The sequence below is a fragment of the Pseudoliparis swirei genome, chromosome 17 (assembly GCF_029220125.1).
Source record: "Pseudoliparis swirei isolate HS2019 ecotype Mariana Trench chromosome 17, NWPU_hadal_v1, whole genome shotgun sequence".
Lineage (NCBI taxonomy): Eukaryota > Metazoa > Chordata > Actinopteri > Perciformes > Liparidae > Pseudoliparis > Pseudoliparis swirei.
Genome location: NC_079404.1, coordinates 19,052,607 through 19,066,847, shown reverse-complemented (window position 1 = coordinate 19,066,847; position 14,241 = coordinate 19,052,607). Strand labels below are relative to the sequence as shown.

The 14,241-nt window shown below is 42.2% G+C and overlaps 1 protein-coding gene across 9 annotated transcripts in view; it reads left to right on the top strand.

The window, feature by feature from the left end:
* LOC130207396 (ankyrin-3-like) overlaps positions 1-14,241 on the top strand; it is a 135,843-nt gene that overhangs the window by 103,593 nt on the left and 18,009 nt on the right. For 4 of the 9 annotated variants that reach the window (XM_056435979.1, XM_056435984.1, XM_056435978.1 and 1 more), the window contains 13 exons: positions 129-231; positions 1,995-2,104; positions 3,261-3,293; positions 4,190-4,414; positions 4,627-4,781; positions 5,146-5,357; positions 5,590-5,797; positions 6,595-6,691; positions 7,550-7,778; positions 7,901-8,026; positions 8,411-8,533; positions 9,069-9,095; positions 10,971-11,052. In XM_056435979.1, coding sequence (XP_056291954.1) covers positions 129-231; positions 1,995-2,104; positions 3,261-3,293; positions 4,190-4,414; positions 4,627-4,781; positions 5,146-5,357; positions 5,590-5,797; positions 6,595-6,691; positions 7,550-7,778; positions 7,901-8,026; positions 8,411-8,533; positions 9,069-9,095; positions 10,971-11,052 — 1,730 coding nt within the window. The remainder of the gene's footprint in view (positions 1-128; positions 232-1,994; positions 2,105-3,260; positions 3,294-4,189; positions 4,415-4,626; positions 4,782-5,145; positions 5,358-5,589; positions 5,798-6,594; positions 6,692-7,549; positions 7,779-7,900; positions 8,027-8,410; positions 8,534-9,068; positions 9,096-10,970; positions 11,053-14,241) is intronic. The other 5 variants (XM_056435980.1, XM_056435985.1, XM_056435981.1 and 2 more) reach the window with 5 other exon arrangements.

The window sequence follows — 14,241 nt, the reverse complement described above, 5'->3', positions numbered from 1 at the left end:
TACAATAAAAATAAATTTAAAAAAGCTGGTTCCCTGGAAGTTGCATGTAGTAATGGATTCCTTGCTTTTTGTTTTATTTTCGTGTTCCCCTGCCCGTCCCCGGCACCGGGTTGCGTGGTAACATGTAGCCTCCACTCCTTCAGTTCGGATAGGTCCAACACGCTCAACCGGAGCTCCTATGCACGGGACAGTATGATGATCGAAGAGATTCTGGCGCCCACGAAGGACACGGTAAGATACATTTTTTTGTCTTCTCTCGGTAGATGTTCACTTTTTCCTGCCTTTTTAAAAAAAACTTTAATGTCTCGTCTTCTTCAAATTCCCCGGTGCTCTTTCTGTAAGTGGCCTAGTGGGAACAAGCACACTGGGTAGATTTAAATCAGGGTAGCTTTACTCGTCTTGCACAAAGGTCACAACAGAAGCAGCGTTGACGCCCTGCTTTCCTTTGCCAAAGTGCTGAGGGAGAGTGTGTCGCACCTTGACGAAGACTTTGTTCAGACCTCAGGGCTTTGGAAGGCCCCTCTTTGCTTCCTCGTGGGAAAAACACAGCGCTCTGCAGCGCTCGCCTGTCCAACGCTAGTTTGTGGTTGTCAGGAGCAAAAACAGAAAGATTGAACCTTCTTCTCATCAACAATATTAGTGATATAACCAACAAGTTCCATGACATCATTACACAAGATCTCTAACTGTACATGGCCAAAATATGCACTGACATTTTTTATTTATTAACAAAACAAAAAAATTACAAAATATTTGTAGTGAAATAGCATTTACAGTTTGTTATGCTGAAAATATTATTTTACAAAAAGAAAATATACAAATGTATAACCTTGTAGAAATCACCACACAAGGATGATGTTTTTTTTAATTTTTTTACATAAGATGAAAACAAGGAGAAAAAAACCCAACAAAAATAAGACAAAACTAAACAAAAACAAAAACATTACACAAACTTTTCCCCATCCCACCCCTCCCCTTGTATGTAAAATATGCACTTACATGATCAAATGTTTGGGACTTCCCAACAGCTTCCCATTACATTGGTATCGTATCAAACTGAAAATACACACAAGGTCAAATAACTTTCAACGTTGAATAATCTGTGTTGCATATGCTGGATGAAGTTTCAGTTATTTAGGAACAATTGTAAAACCATCTAATATTCACAGACTGGATCATGTTTGTTTTGGTGTACATTAAATCTTTTCGTGAAACAAAGCTCCATGAGCTCATTTGTCTCACGGTGCCCTCAGTGTGACCTCTGAACTGTCTCTCTTCTCCCCTAAGCTTCAGAGTGTATGTAAAGACATTTCCTACTTGGTTGACCCACTCAATAAGGTATAAAGAGTTCACGGATGTCAACTCATTCCTCATTTCTTTGTATTTTCTCCGTCACTGTGGTTCAGCTTCCATTGCTCTTGAGTTTCGTATATTTGTTTGTTTTGGATCCACGCCGCTCTCATCTCATCCATTAGTTCCGGTCTGCATTGCGGTCGTTCCCATGTTAGCTTCAGTGTATGTGAGTTCTAACGATGCGATGTTCACATCCATCATTTATGAATGCCGGCTTCTAGTTTTTGCGAGGCCTCCGTCGTCGCCACACATAACCTGTGTACGTTTCAGTGTAGCATATTCACCGTGTTATTTATTGTGCCTTTTTGTCCTGATCGTGACCGATTTAGTTGAAACGTGAGTTGAGAAGCCGTAAATGTTATCAGCTCATTGCCCCATACCATGCATGACTCGAGGGTCGTAAGAAAAAGGAAGGGAGGGTTATGGCTGTCAACTGTTATGTCTTGCAATGACTCATAATGAGCTCTTTTTGTGTTCTCGTTAAGCATCTTTCCTTCCATTTACAATTGTTTTGATGTCTGTCCTTTTTTCTCTCTCCTTCCTCTGCTTTCACCTCATATCTATCTGTCACTCCTAACCCTCCTCTTTGTCTTGTCTTATCTCGTCTTCCTCCCCTCTGTCTTTGGATCCTCTTCTCCCAGCACCTGGCTGTGACCGGAGACTACAGCTCCGAGTGTGTGCGTCGCTACAGCTGGACTCCGGACACCATGGACCACAGCCACAACACTGTGGCCAGTCCCATTCACTCCGGGTAAGACCAGCTGCAGCGTCTCATCCCATCTGTTCACCAGACTGCACACACATACGCTACGTTCAAAAGCTGACACGTACACAGCATGCACATTCGCAATAACTATCGCAAGAGTCAATATTCAGCAAACCCTGCAGCAATGATGCAGACACGACGCAGGGCGCCTTCTGCAGTGCTGCTATTGCACACGTCACATTACAGCAACAAAGGACACACTCCATCCTCTGAAAGCGTTCATGTCAGACCACAAGTCTAAAGACATGGTCCACATGTCATCGCAGGAACACAGAACAGAGTCTGTATGCGCTCATGTCACAGTGACTCGTGTGTTTCATTTGGATAACATTTTGCTCTCATTCACATACTTTGACTAGAACAGGCACTCGGTAGAGCGCATACCTTCGCATATCACAAGATTGAGCATTGAATTATGAACATTTTGGCATTAGTTGCATGCCAATTGGATACAAATTGACCGTGCTATGGTAAAAAGAAAATTATGACCTTTTCTTGACCTTGACCCGATTGATCTCAAAATCTAATCAAATGGTCCCCGGATAATAACCAATCATCCCACCAAATTTTATGCGATTCAAGAAGATGTTGAATTTTTTCATGACCTTGACCTTGACCTTTGACCCGATCAATCCCAAAATCTAATCAAATGGTCCTTGGATAATAACCAATCATCCCACCAAATTTCATGCGATTCGGTTTACAACTTTTTTTGTTCCGCGAATAACACGCATACAAATAAATAAATACACGGCGATCAAAACATAACCTTCCGCATTTTCAATGCCAAGGTAAATATATGACATCGTAAAATGCCGCCCTGGATGAATGTCACTTGTGCAGAACTGAATGCACCATTTGCTCCGAAAGGAAATACTGGGATCTGTCACGTCCAGGTTTTTTTTGACTCATTATTGGGCCATGTCTGTTTGTCTGTCTATGTATTTATTGTTTTGTTCATTGTAATTCGGTCCTCGGTGTGCCTCGTGTTCTCCCTTGATTTTCCACCGCTGCACTTTTTAATCTCTACTTCATCTTCAGTCGTTACGACAGATCCCACCAGTGATTGTGAAGCTTTGATACTAAAACTAGGTCCTGGGGGTTTGCCTTCTGCATTGCCTCCATTGTGTTTATCTTGCAGCCTCTCCTCCCCGCTCCCTCAGTATGACTCCAGGTGATGACTGAGTTTGCTGCTCTCACCCACGATGCTGCAGTGACGCCACTCTCCTCCACCTCTGTCTCCCTCTCACCTCGACACTCTCTCTTCCCCTCCCGGCCTTCTCTCCTCCGCTCTGTGCTCGACTCATCCGTGTGGTCTGGTGTTTCATTTGCACTGCCTCGATATTAGAAGTGTGTAGTCAACGTGTTTGGGAGTCTATTCATCGACGTGCCATCATCTCTCTTCCTCTCACAGCGCACATTGGAAATGAATTTTCCTCCAAATTTTACTTGGATTCTGCTATTTCCAGCATACAGTGTAGAATATACAGAACATAACACTGGAAGTGAACAGAACCGTCATGTTTGGCTTTATGCTTAAGGGCTGCTCATGAAGAATACATCCTCCTCCATCTTCCAGCCTCTTTACTTGTGTTAATGGTTATATGGGAATGCCCAAACCTGCTCTTTATTTGAAGACACATCACAAAGTAATCAAATCAAAAATCTTGGGCAGGTGTTTTAATACTTGTTCACCAAATGCTGCTTTAGAGGAACTGAAATGTGGCAACGGTCTCACCTTCAGCTTCAGGAGTGGAAACTAAACTTTCTGCGACTTCATTAGCACCCTGTTTAGCTTCAAGCTGTATAAATTGAGACGCGTGAAGGTGAGAACGGACAACTTTCAGAACTCAAAGCATCTTTATTTTCTCTCCTTCCTCTTCTCGTTTTATTTCTTGCTTTTTCTCTATTTGAGTTGTTTTCTCTCTTTTCCTTACTTTGTTTGGGTGTACGGTGATCACAGCATGGGAATCGTCCTCCTCACTTGTGTCCGTGGTAAAGCGTCCTTCTATCTTTCTCTCGGTCTGTTTTTTTTTACTCCTCTAACGTTGCTCTTTTTACACCTTGCAGGTTCTTGGTCAGCTTCATGGTTGATGCCCGCGGCGGCTCCATGAGAGGCAGCCGCCACAACGGCATGCGCATCATCATCCCTCCTCGGAAGTGCACGGCGCCCACGCGCATCACCTGTCGGCTGGCCAAAAGGCACAAGCTGGCCTACCCCCCGCCCATGGTGGAGGGAGAGGGGCTGGTGAGCCGGCTGGTGGAAGTCGGACCAGCTGGTGCTCAGTTTCTCGGGTAGGATGCTTGGGAGTTACATGTTTCCATGTGTTGATTAGTCTTCAGCGGGCCAGAGTGAAAATCTTGACATATTTCCTGATATCAACTTGGCTATAGGTTACCAGTGCAGCTAATTAACTAGAAATATCATCAAAAACCTCAAAGCTGGCCTGAACTTTGGAGTTTCTTTTACTTATTAAAGTTGTATCATGTTCTTTTTTCTCTCTCAGTCCGGTGATTGTGGAGATCCCTCATTTTGGGTCCATGCGGGGGAAAGAGAGGGAGCTGATTGTGTTGAGGAGTGACAATGGTGACACGTGGAAGGAGCACCAGTCTGACGCCAGACCCCAAGACCTCTTTGAGCTGCTTACGGGAATGGACGAAGGTAAAGGAAAGGTTATTCTGTGTGCGTTAACATTTATCAACGACAGTTTGTACAAAGACAGTTTTGTGTCCACAGTGGATGGATGAAGGTGAACTGAACCACGAAGGAAAACCTACACTACATAACCCAGGGCTATATGTCAGCTGATGACCTAGAAAAGCTAACTTTCACTCTGTTTAGCCTATTTATTGTCCTGTTTTATAGTGACACTGACCAAAATGTCCTACCTAAATACAAATACTACCTAACATTCAGATATATTTATCAAGTCAGACTGGTATTTAGTGTTTTTTTAAGGAAAGAGATAGCAACCATTAGATGTGGCCGAAAGTCACTTTCATGCGGGTCACATTTTCTGTCACAGAGCTGGACAGTCCTGCCGAATTGGAGAAGAAGCGCATTTGCCGCATCGTCACCACCGATTTCCCTCAGTATTTTGCCGTGGTGTCGCGGATCAAGCAGGAGTCCAGCCACATGGGCCCTGACGGAGGCCTGCTGTCCAGCAGCACCGTGCCCATGGTCCAGGCCTCGTTCCCACAGGGGGCGCTCACCAAGAAGATCCGTGTGGGCCTGCAGGTACGGCACGACGCGTTAGATCTGCATGACTCAGTTTCATGACTCAGCTTTTCCCTTCCAAATACTGTCCCCTGACGCTATTATTTATTTATACGCCTGACCTATTTGTAGTTGATTATTTGTTTCCGCCTCACCTGTCTAGACGCTTCTATTTCATAGAAAGTTGAGGGGAAGTTTGACCAAACGGTTCGCCAACAACCTTTTTCTCCCGTCTTCCTGTGTTTCTGTTTAGGCCCAGCCGGTGCCAGACGACGTGGCGAGGGCGGTCCTTGGCAACAGAGCCACCTTCAGCCCCATCGTCACTGTTGAGCCAAGGAGGAGGAAGTTCCACAAACCGATCACGATGACGATCCCTGTCCCGCCTCGATCGGCAGAAGGCCATCCCGTCGGCCAGCGGGGCGACGCTGTACCCTGCCTGCGGCTGCTCTGCAGCATCACAGGCAAGTGGAACTGAAGATAACTAGAGCGCGACAACACTGCAGCAGGGCCTCGATACAAAATGCGTCTGCAGGCCTAGCAATAAGTTATTAAATACAAATACTTTGACACTCATTGTATCCTGAGATGCTAATAAATGTGTTTAGTGACACCAGCCGTTTATTACCTTCGCATTGAAAATGCGGAAGGTTACGTTTCGATCGCCGTGTATTTATTTATTTATTTGTATGCGTGTTATTAGCATAACTCAGAAAGTATTAAACCGGATCACATGAAATTTGGTGGGATGATTGGTTATTATCCGGGGACCATTTGATTAGATTTTGGGATCGATCGGGTCAAGGTCATTAAAAGGTCAACATCTTCTTGAATCGCATGAAATATGGTGGGATGATTGGTTATTATCCAGGGATCATTTGATTAGATTTTGGGATCGATCGGATCAAATGTCAAGGTCATGAAAAGGTCAAAATCTTCTTTTTACCATAGCGCGGTCAATTTGTATCCAATTGGCATGCAACTAATGCCAAAATGTTCAGAATTCAATGCCCGATCTTGTGAGATGCGAAGGTATGCGCTCTACCGAGTGCCCGTTCTAGTTAGACATGAAACAGGGTTATTAACTTAGAGTCACTGTGACTTGAATAGCTCAGTGTACATCAGGCCTGCTTTTCAAGTCAAAAGCCACCGATCGACAGAGGGAAGGAAGATGAAGAGCTAAGAAGATAAAAGGATGCGGATTACAAAAGCTCAGGTTGGAAAATCAGTGAGCTCATCTTTTAGGGCTTGTTTCATGCAGGAGGGACGTCCCCGGCCCAGTGGGAGGACATCACAGGGACCACACCGCTGTCCTTTGTCACCGATTGCGTCTCCTTCACCACGAATGTGTCGGCCAGGTGAGACTCACGCTGAACATATACTGCTATATTTTTTTTAAGTTCGCCATGTATTTGATCATTCTAAAAAATATTACAACTATTTTTCTGAAGCTGAGTAATTAACACGTCATTGCAGTTCTTGTAAAATATATAAAAGTGAGGTCTTGCTTCTCTTCGAACTGTAAGTGATCTCGAGGTACGACGATTAGGCGTCCAAAAGAAAAATGAATCTGCCACTATTTTGAAAATGAAGTCATTTTTCAAGCAAAACAGACAGAAATATAATGGCTCCAGGTCACTGTTTTCTGAAGTTTTAATCGACCAAATGATTCATCCAGAAAATGATTGACAGATTAGTCAATAATGAAATTAATAATTAGTTGCAGCCTTCAGCCTACCACATTTTTACATTTTTAAATCACTGCCAGAAGACAGGAGCAAGGAAAAGTTCTCAGTAAATCCCAAAATATAAAAGACACAAACTCAGCTCTGGGCATCTGTTTTAATTTTCTTTTACGACAGCATGACATTTTGTTTCCTGATCTTCTATTTCACAACAGACATAAGGAGAGAAAGTTCCCCACTTGTGTGACTCTACATGTTATTGGCTACTTGAACCTATTAATCGAATTAATGAAGTTACTTAATTTTGAGTTTTTTGTCCTCCCGATGCTCTCTTCACTGTTTTATTAGTAAAGTTCACTTTTCTCTGTGGCCCTGCATACTCACAGGGTTACACTTACGTACGCATTTACCTAAAGTGGTACAAAGTCACATTACCCATTAATTGTTGAGGCTTTCCTCTAAACTGACCTCAGCAACTGAACTTCTTGGTTATAGTAACCTCTCCTCTTTCCTCCGATCTCTCCTCCACAGGTTCTGGCTCGCAGACTGTCACCAGATTCCTGAGATGGTGAGTCTAGCGTCTCAGTTATACCGGGAGCTGATCTGCGTGCCGTACCTGGCCAAGTTTGTGGTGTTCGCCAAGATGAACGACGTCATTGAGGCTCGCCTGCGCTGCTTCTGCATGACTGACGACAAAGTGGACAAGACCCTCGAGCAGCAGGAGAACTTTGAGGAAGTGGCCCGGAGCAAAGATATCGAGGTGGGGTCGTGTGTTCATGTGGATGACAAACAAATCGACAGATGATAAACAAATCATTACATGTTTTTGAAATGCAATGCATCAATTCCATAAACCGCATGATTGTCTGTAAACTTCTGTAGGTTCTCGAGGGCAAGCCCATCCACGTGGATTGCTATGGCAACCTGTCCCCTCTCACCAAAAGTGGGCAACAGCTGGTTTTTAACTTCTTCTCCTTCAAGGAAAACAGGCTTCCTTTCAACGTAAAGGTATGCAATCTATCCCTCCCATATAGATATATATATATATATATATATTCCTTTCTCTCGCTGCTTTCCTCTCTGGTGTCCTTTGTAAATGTGTCTTGCTGATTCAATTATGTCAGAAATGTCCCATCAGCCGACCTTATGATGACCGAAATAATGATTTTCTTTTGCAGTAAATGATCAGAGCGACGTACTCACTAAATTGTTGTCCAAGTCTTTTTTGCATGGAAGGCTATAAATGAGAAATTAAATACATGCTGCTTAAATCTAAATACTGTGAGACCATTTCAAAATGATGTAATTTTCAGTCAGTTGAGGTAGAAAAAAAGACAGAAGATGTTTGTCCTCGTCAACTTGTGATGCAATCCTTTTTGCTGTCCTCTGCAGATCAGAGATATGGGCCAGGAGCCGTGTGGCCGCCTCTCCTTCCTGAGAGAGCCCAAATCCATGAAAGGCCTTCCACAGACTGCCATATGCAATTTGAATATCACACTGCCAACTCACAAGAAGGTAGGGTGACCATGTTTGAATAGCTCATCCTTCCAGGCCATATCATATCATCAACATGTAAATGAAGTTGAAATACAGAAAGCGATGTTGCCCTGACATCAAGAGGACTCATTGGAGTTCATTTGGTCTAGACATGACTGCCTGCTGCTTGTGTCTTTTATTAGTGTTACAGCCTGTGCCAGCCATAAGACCCCACAACGTACACACGCAGCTGCACATGCACATCGTGCTTTGTTCTATTGCCTGGCTTATTGTGGGCACATACGAATTATGCAAAAAAGATGACTCTTCTCATTTGTTTGTTTGTTGTGGTATCGATTGATCACAAGAAACTGAACTTGTTTTGCTTCTGCTTTTGTTATTTTGCCGTTTATTTTGTATTAATCCCATAGATATTTTCTGATGCTTTTTGTTGTTTTTGCTGCTCCATTTTCATCCCCTGAATTTTGTTTCCACCTCCCCGCTCATTATAACGTCCCTGCTCTCCATTGTGTCATCTCTCTCCTCTCCTGCAATGCATCTTGGAATACCACAGGATATGGAGTCTGATCCTGATGATGAGGTAAAACAGATTCTTCATCATCACATGGAACTGCTTCTTCTTTGTCGTCCTTTCTGTTGGCTTAACTGCAGATGTTGTAGTAAATATGCGTGTCGCAGATATTTTGTCCCTGTACAGTACCTTGGTGTAAAAGATGCTTCGGACTGCATGTTTGTTTTTTTACACAGCTACGTGATTTCTGAAGTGACCCCATGTAGTGCATGAGTGGAAATGGCAGTCGTTTTAATCAGCAAGGATTTATTTGTTGTTGTCTTCATCCTAAAGTGCAGTGGAGCCAATTTGCTGTGCCACACCTCAGCTTGTTTTCCATCTCTATCTTCCTTTCCATACATGTCCAACAGGAATCACCATGTCTCCATTCGTACTATTAACTCCTAGGAAGTTTCACACAGGACTACGGTCCCTTTTGTCAGCTTCAGATGAAACCCGGACTCTTATCATTTAGTCTTAGTTATTATTGTTTTTGTTTTTGGGGTTTCCCTTCTTCAGCCTTGTCCTTGGCTTGTTTGCGACAGAGAAACTAACTCTCAGCTGCATGTCAAAACATTTATAGGTGACTTAAACCAAAGCGAGATAAGGCTGTTTTTATGTTTGAATACTTACTTTATAGTTATTATTACCACATGTGTTATATTACTTCTATATACATATATTAACCCACCTGCCAGACAGAATGTTGATATGGGAGAATTAGGAATGTTATTAAACCCTTTTTAACAACAACAAAAACAATATGGTTAACTCTGGAAGGTCCCTTTTGAAAAGTGTCTCTGCAGTCCTTCGAGGACAGAGATGTCCTTGTTGATTGCCATGAAGTTATATATTATTATTGTTTTCCAATTTCACTGAGTTAAATCTTTTAATGAACATTAGCCCTGATTATAACAACCACATATGCATTACTTTTCAGAATTGTAACCCTTTTATATTTCAGTTTGTTTCCATAATGCCACTGTTCTTTTTTTTGTATTACGGAGAATTAAACCGCATAAGAATTGAATCATTTTCTCTATAATAAGTACCCGGGATTTGTCAATGATCAACATTGATTTTGATAAATGACATCAAACACTGCAGTAATCTATAATACAGAAGTTATACCCAGAGTAGAAACCAGAAAAATAGCATGTACATGAGAAAATGGTTCAATCTGGTAACAAATAGGAAAAAACTTGAACGTTGAAGCCATGGCTCTAAATTGAACTAAATTGTAATCTCCATTTTTGAGTTTCCTATATTTTGTCAACACAGTTTATTAGAGACTTGTTATTGGAGCTGAGGTTGAAGAGATGCATCACTTCAGCCTTGTTCTGAGTTCAACTTTTAAAAAAAAATTATGTTAGGATTTATAAAAAGTCATAGTTTAAACGCAACATTGATTGTGAGAGGGCCGGATGAATATAAACTTCTTATCACTGTCCTAATATTGTAATAAAACAATTAGTACTATTAGTTTAATCTAGGACGGTGTACCGTGTCACAACATTTGATGATCTGAGGAGTGCATTTTCATAATAAGTAAACATTCATGTAATTCGTAACTAACTGGAAGTTGGATTTTGTCCATACTGAGCACTTAATGGGGTGAGCCAGACCAACAAGCACATTTTGTCTGGAGCTATGACATTGAAAAATGCAGTGAGTGAAGAGATGTATTACTCTCCAGAGGAGGCAGTACAGAACACCTGCAGTGTCTCCTTGTGCCAGTACTACCAGCATGTGCTGATTCACTAAAAATAGAACAGGTTTCGTGTGCTGAGATATCCAAGTTGAGTAATTAACATAAATATTAATATCTAATACTCATAGTTTAGAATCACATTTCACCATATTTTTTATGTTAAAGCATCTTTTGTTCTTTTTTGTTTGTTTCAGACCGAAAAGCCAGAACGACGTCATACCTTTGCCTCCTTAGCTTTGCGTAAGCGCTACAGCTATTTGACCGACCCAGCAGCGAGTGAGTTTCCTATTTTTACTTGCATAAATTTTTTGATTGATTTCAGATGTTAATGTGATTTTAATTAGCTTTAGTGTCTGAAGGTCCCTCTATACAGTGTACATATTTTTCTTTCATATAGCCATAGTTTAGAAAGAGATCTAGACAACTTGTTCATCAATCATTTATTTTATTCACCTGACTCATACTCTTTTAACATCTGTCCGTTCATCAAACATTTGCATGGTTTACTGTGTGTTACGCTTTGCTTACCCACTCCATGTTGACACAAAGTCTCCCTGTTTCAATTGTTCTGTTATCTGTGGAAACAGTGGGAATCAATGTCTGTCTTTTCATTTATCATTTCAACAAATATGTTTTGATTCATGTTGAATAAAAATGTTGTTCTCGTCATTTTAGTGGCCATTTCACTCTTATTGGCTTTATGATTGTGTGCGGCTGTGTATATTAATGTGGTAACAGGTTGCACTTTACATTAACTTGAATTCCCTTCATTCATACTGCCAAAGCAGCATTTGTAGGGGCAGTTTTTATAATGCATACTATAACACAGAAGTTTTACTATTTATTAGACACTGTCTGTGTTTTGTTTTATCATTCTAGCCTTGTCCATCCAAGTCTTTTCTTAAAGAAAGATGTTGAGATTTATATTATATTCATAGTTATATCTTGAGAAACGTTGACTAAACTGAAAAAAGAGACAATTCAAATATGACTTGAATTGCAGGACACGCTGGACAGGCATGAATGGCTGATTTACTGTAACATTTTTGTAAAGTGCAACCTCATATTTTATTTTAAGTTTTGACCAAACAAGAAAAGTGATTTTTTTAAATTAATGGTATACACTTGTGGGGTCATCTCTGGCATTGAAAATGAACCAAATGAACACATGTCAATCAAACATGTACAGTAAAAGGCACTGTTGCAAGTGGGCAAATAGATTAAGCACATCAAAAGTCAATGGAATTGTGTTTTTGGTTATCATGTCATTTTTTGTGAAGTCTTTCACGTGTCAAGCATTTTGTTCCAATACATGCTCTGTTCTTTATCTGATGTATCTTGTTACTAGTCAGTGATTTTAGACCATCATTTGCCATATCATCCAGAGTTTTTAACTAGGATGCTTTCTTACAATTCCTGTATACAACTGTGTATTGCTGCTGTGAATATGCTGTTTCTGACTGACTCAAATTTCTCTTTCTGGTTTTTATTTTTTATTTCAACTTATTTTCCGTTACATTTTCTGTTTACTTTTTTTATTGCTTTTTATTTAAATTATTGTTGAAGAAACAACTGATCGCAGCTCGACGAGAACACAGCCTTCTAGCTACCCTCACAAACCTGTCGTTTCAACGAGATCTTATCAGGCGTGGTCGCCTGTTCCTGTCGCCGTCCCTGGCCAAGCCAAGTCTGGGTTTGGCTCCCTCTCCAGTTCGTCATCCAACACGCCCTCTGCCTCTCCATTAAAGTCTGTCTGGTCCATCAACTCTGCCTCCCCCATCAAGACCAACATCCCGGGATCGCCTGCCTCTTCCGTAAAGTCAGTTAGTGACATGGCCTCTCCTATCCGATCTTACAGAACCATCTCCTCGCCGATAAAAACTGTAGTCCAGCAATCCCAGTTCCCAGTGCAGGTCAGCCCCAGTCCCCTGGCCTCACCAGGTAGAAGCGCCCCAGATACGATATCCATGAAAGGACTGGCAGCATTGTCTGCTAGGACCTCCCCTATAACTGTCTCTGGAGGAGGAAGCCCTCTTCTTGAGAGAACATTGATAAGCATGACCCCTCCAATCTCTCCCAAATCTTCCCTGAGTATGTTCAGTTCACCCCTGCCATACAAGACCGTAATGGGGGGCTCTTGTGGCACAGGATCTTCCTCCTCACCCATAAAAACCGTCCCTGGTCTCTCCTCTGTGCATTCCTTTGCCTCAGATGTCACTGGTCCTGCAAGAAACCTGTTCTCCTCACTTTCGTCACCACTTAAATCCAACACCCCGCCAAGTGCTGCAGCTCTGATCAATGGAACTGTGTCACCTACACAGTACCGCTCCTCATCTCCAACGTCTCTTCTCGCAAACAGTCTTCAAGAGAGAATACAAGCAACCACCAACGCTGCGACTACAAGTGTCAATGCTGCCTTTGATGAGGTTGAAAAAACATTTAATTCTTGTTCTGCGGGCTATGGCACCTTGAAGTCATTGTCCTCTTCAGCATCCTCCTCCTATCAGTCCATTAGATCATCAGCTTCTAATTCCCTTTACGCCTCTCTGAAATCCCCTCCTAACACCACCACCACTACTGTAACAGCCAGTACAATGACTGCTCCAGTGTACTCTGTTATTAATGTGCTGCCTGAACCCCAGTTCAAAAAGTTACCCGAGGTGTCAAAGTCAGCTGCTGCCCTTCTGTCCCCGAGGAAGACGGTGCCTGTTGAGGTGAATGCTCAGATGCAGTCTTCCTTTGCCAGAACTCTCTCCCCAATCAAAGCACCTCTTTTTACTGCTGGCCTCAAGTCAAATGCCACAACGCCACTTTCATCCAGCCAAGAGATTCTGAAAGATGTAGCCGAAATGAAAGAGGACTTGATACGAATGTCAGCCATTTTGCAGACAGACCCAAATTCCACAGCCAATAAAGGATTTCAGTCTGATTCTTCAAAAGAGGCTCAGATAGAGGACGAGGAGCCATATAGAATTGTGGAGAAAGTAAAACAAGATTTGGTCAAAGTGAGTGAAATCCTTACCAAAGACGCTGGGAAGGATGGTAGGGTTTCAAGAGGTTCTTTGGATGACATACACTTCTCAAAAGTACAAGTTGAACAACCACCAAGCAACTGGAGCTATCCACCAAGATATGAGTCGGTGGTTCCTCAAGCAAAATCCAAAACGATACCAGATAGAGATTTCAATCTCTCCAAAGTGGTTGACTACCTGGCCAATGATGTTGGAAGCAGCTCTTTCTCCAAAATGCATGACACAAAACATAAAGCAGACGAGGGAAAGAGAGAAGGAGAGGGCAAGGAGAAACAGAAACGTGTCCTTAAACCCACCATAGCAGTTCAGGAGCATAAGCTCAAAATGCCTCCAACAAACATGCGCTCATCAGCTTCAGACAGAGAGATGAGTAAAGTAGCAGATGCGCTTTTCGGTGCAGACACTGTGCTCGACTCCCCTGATGATATCTCAC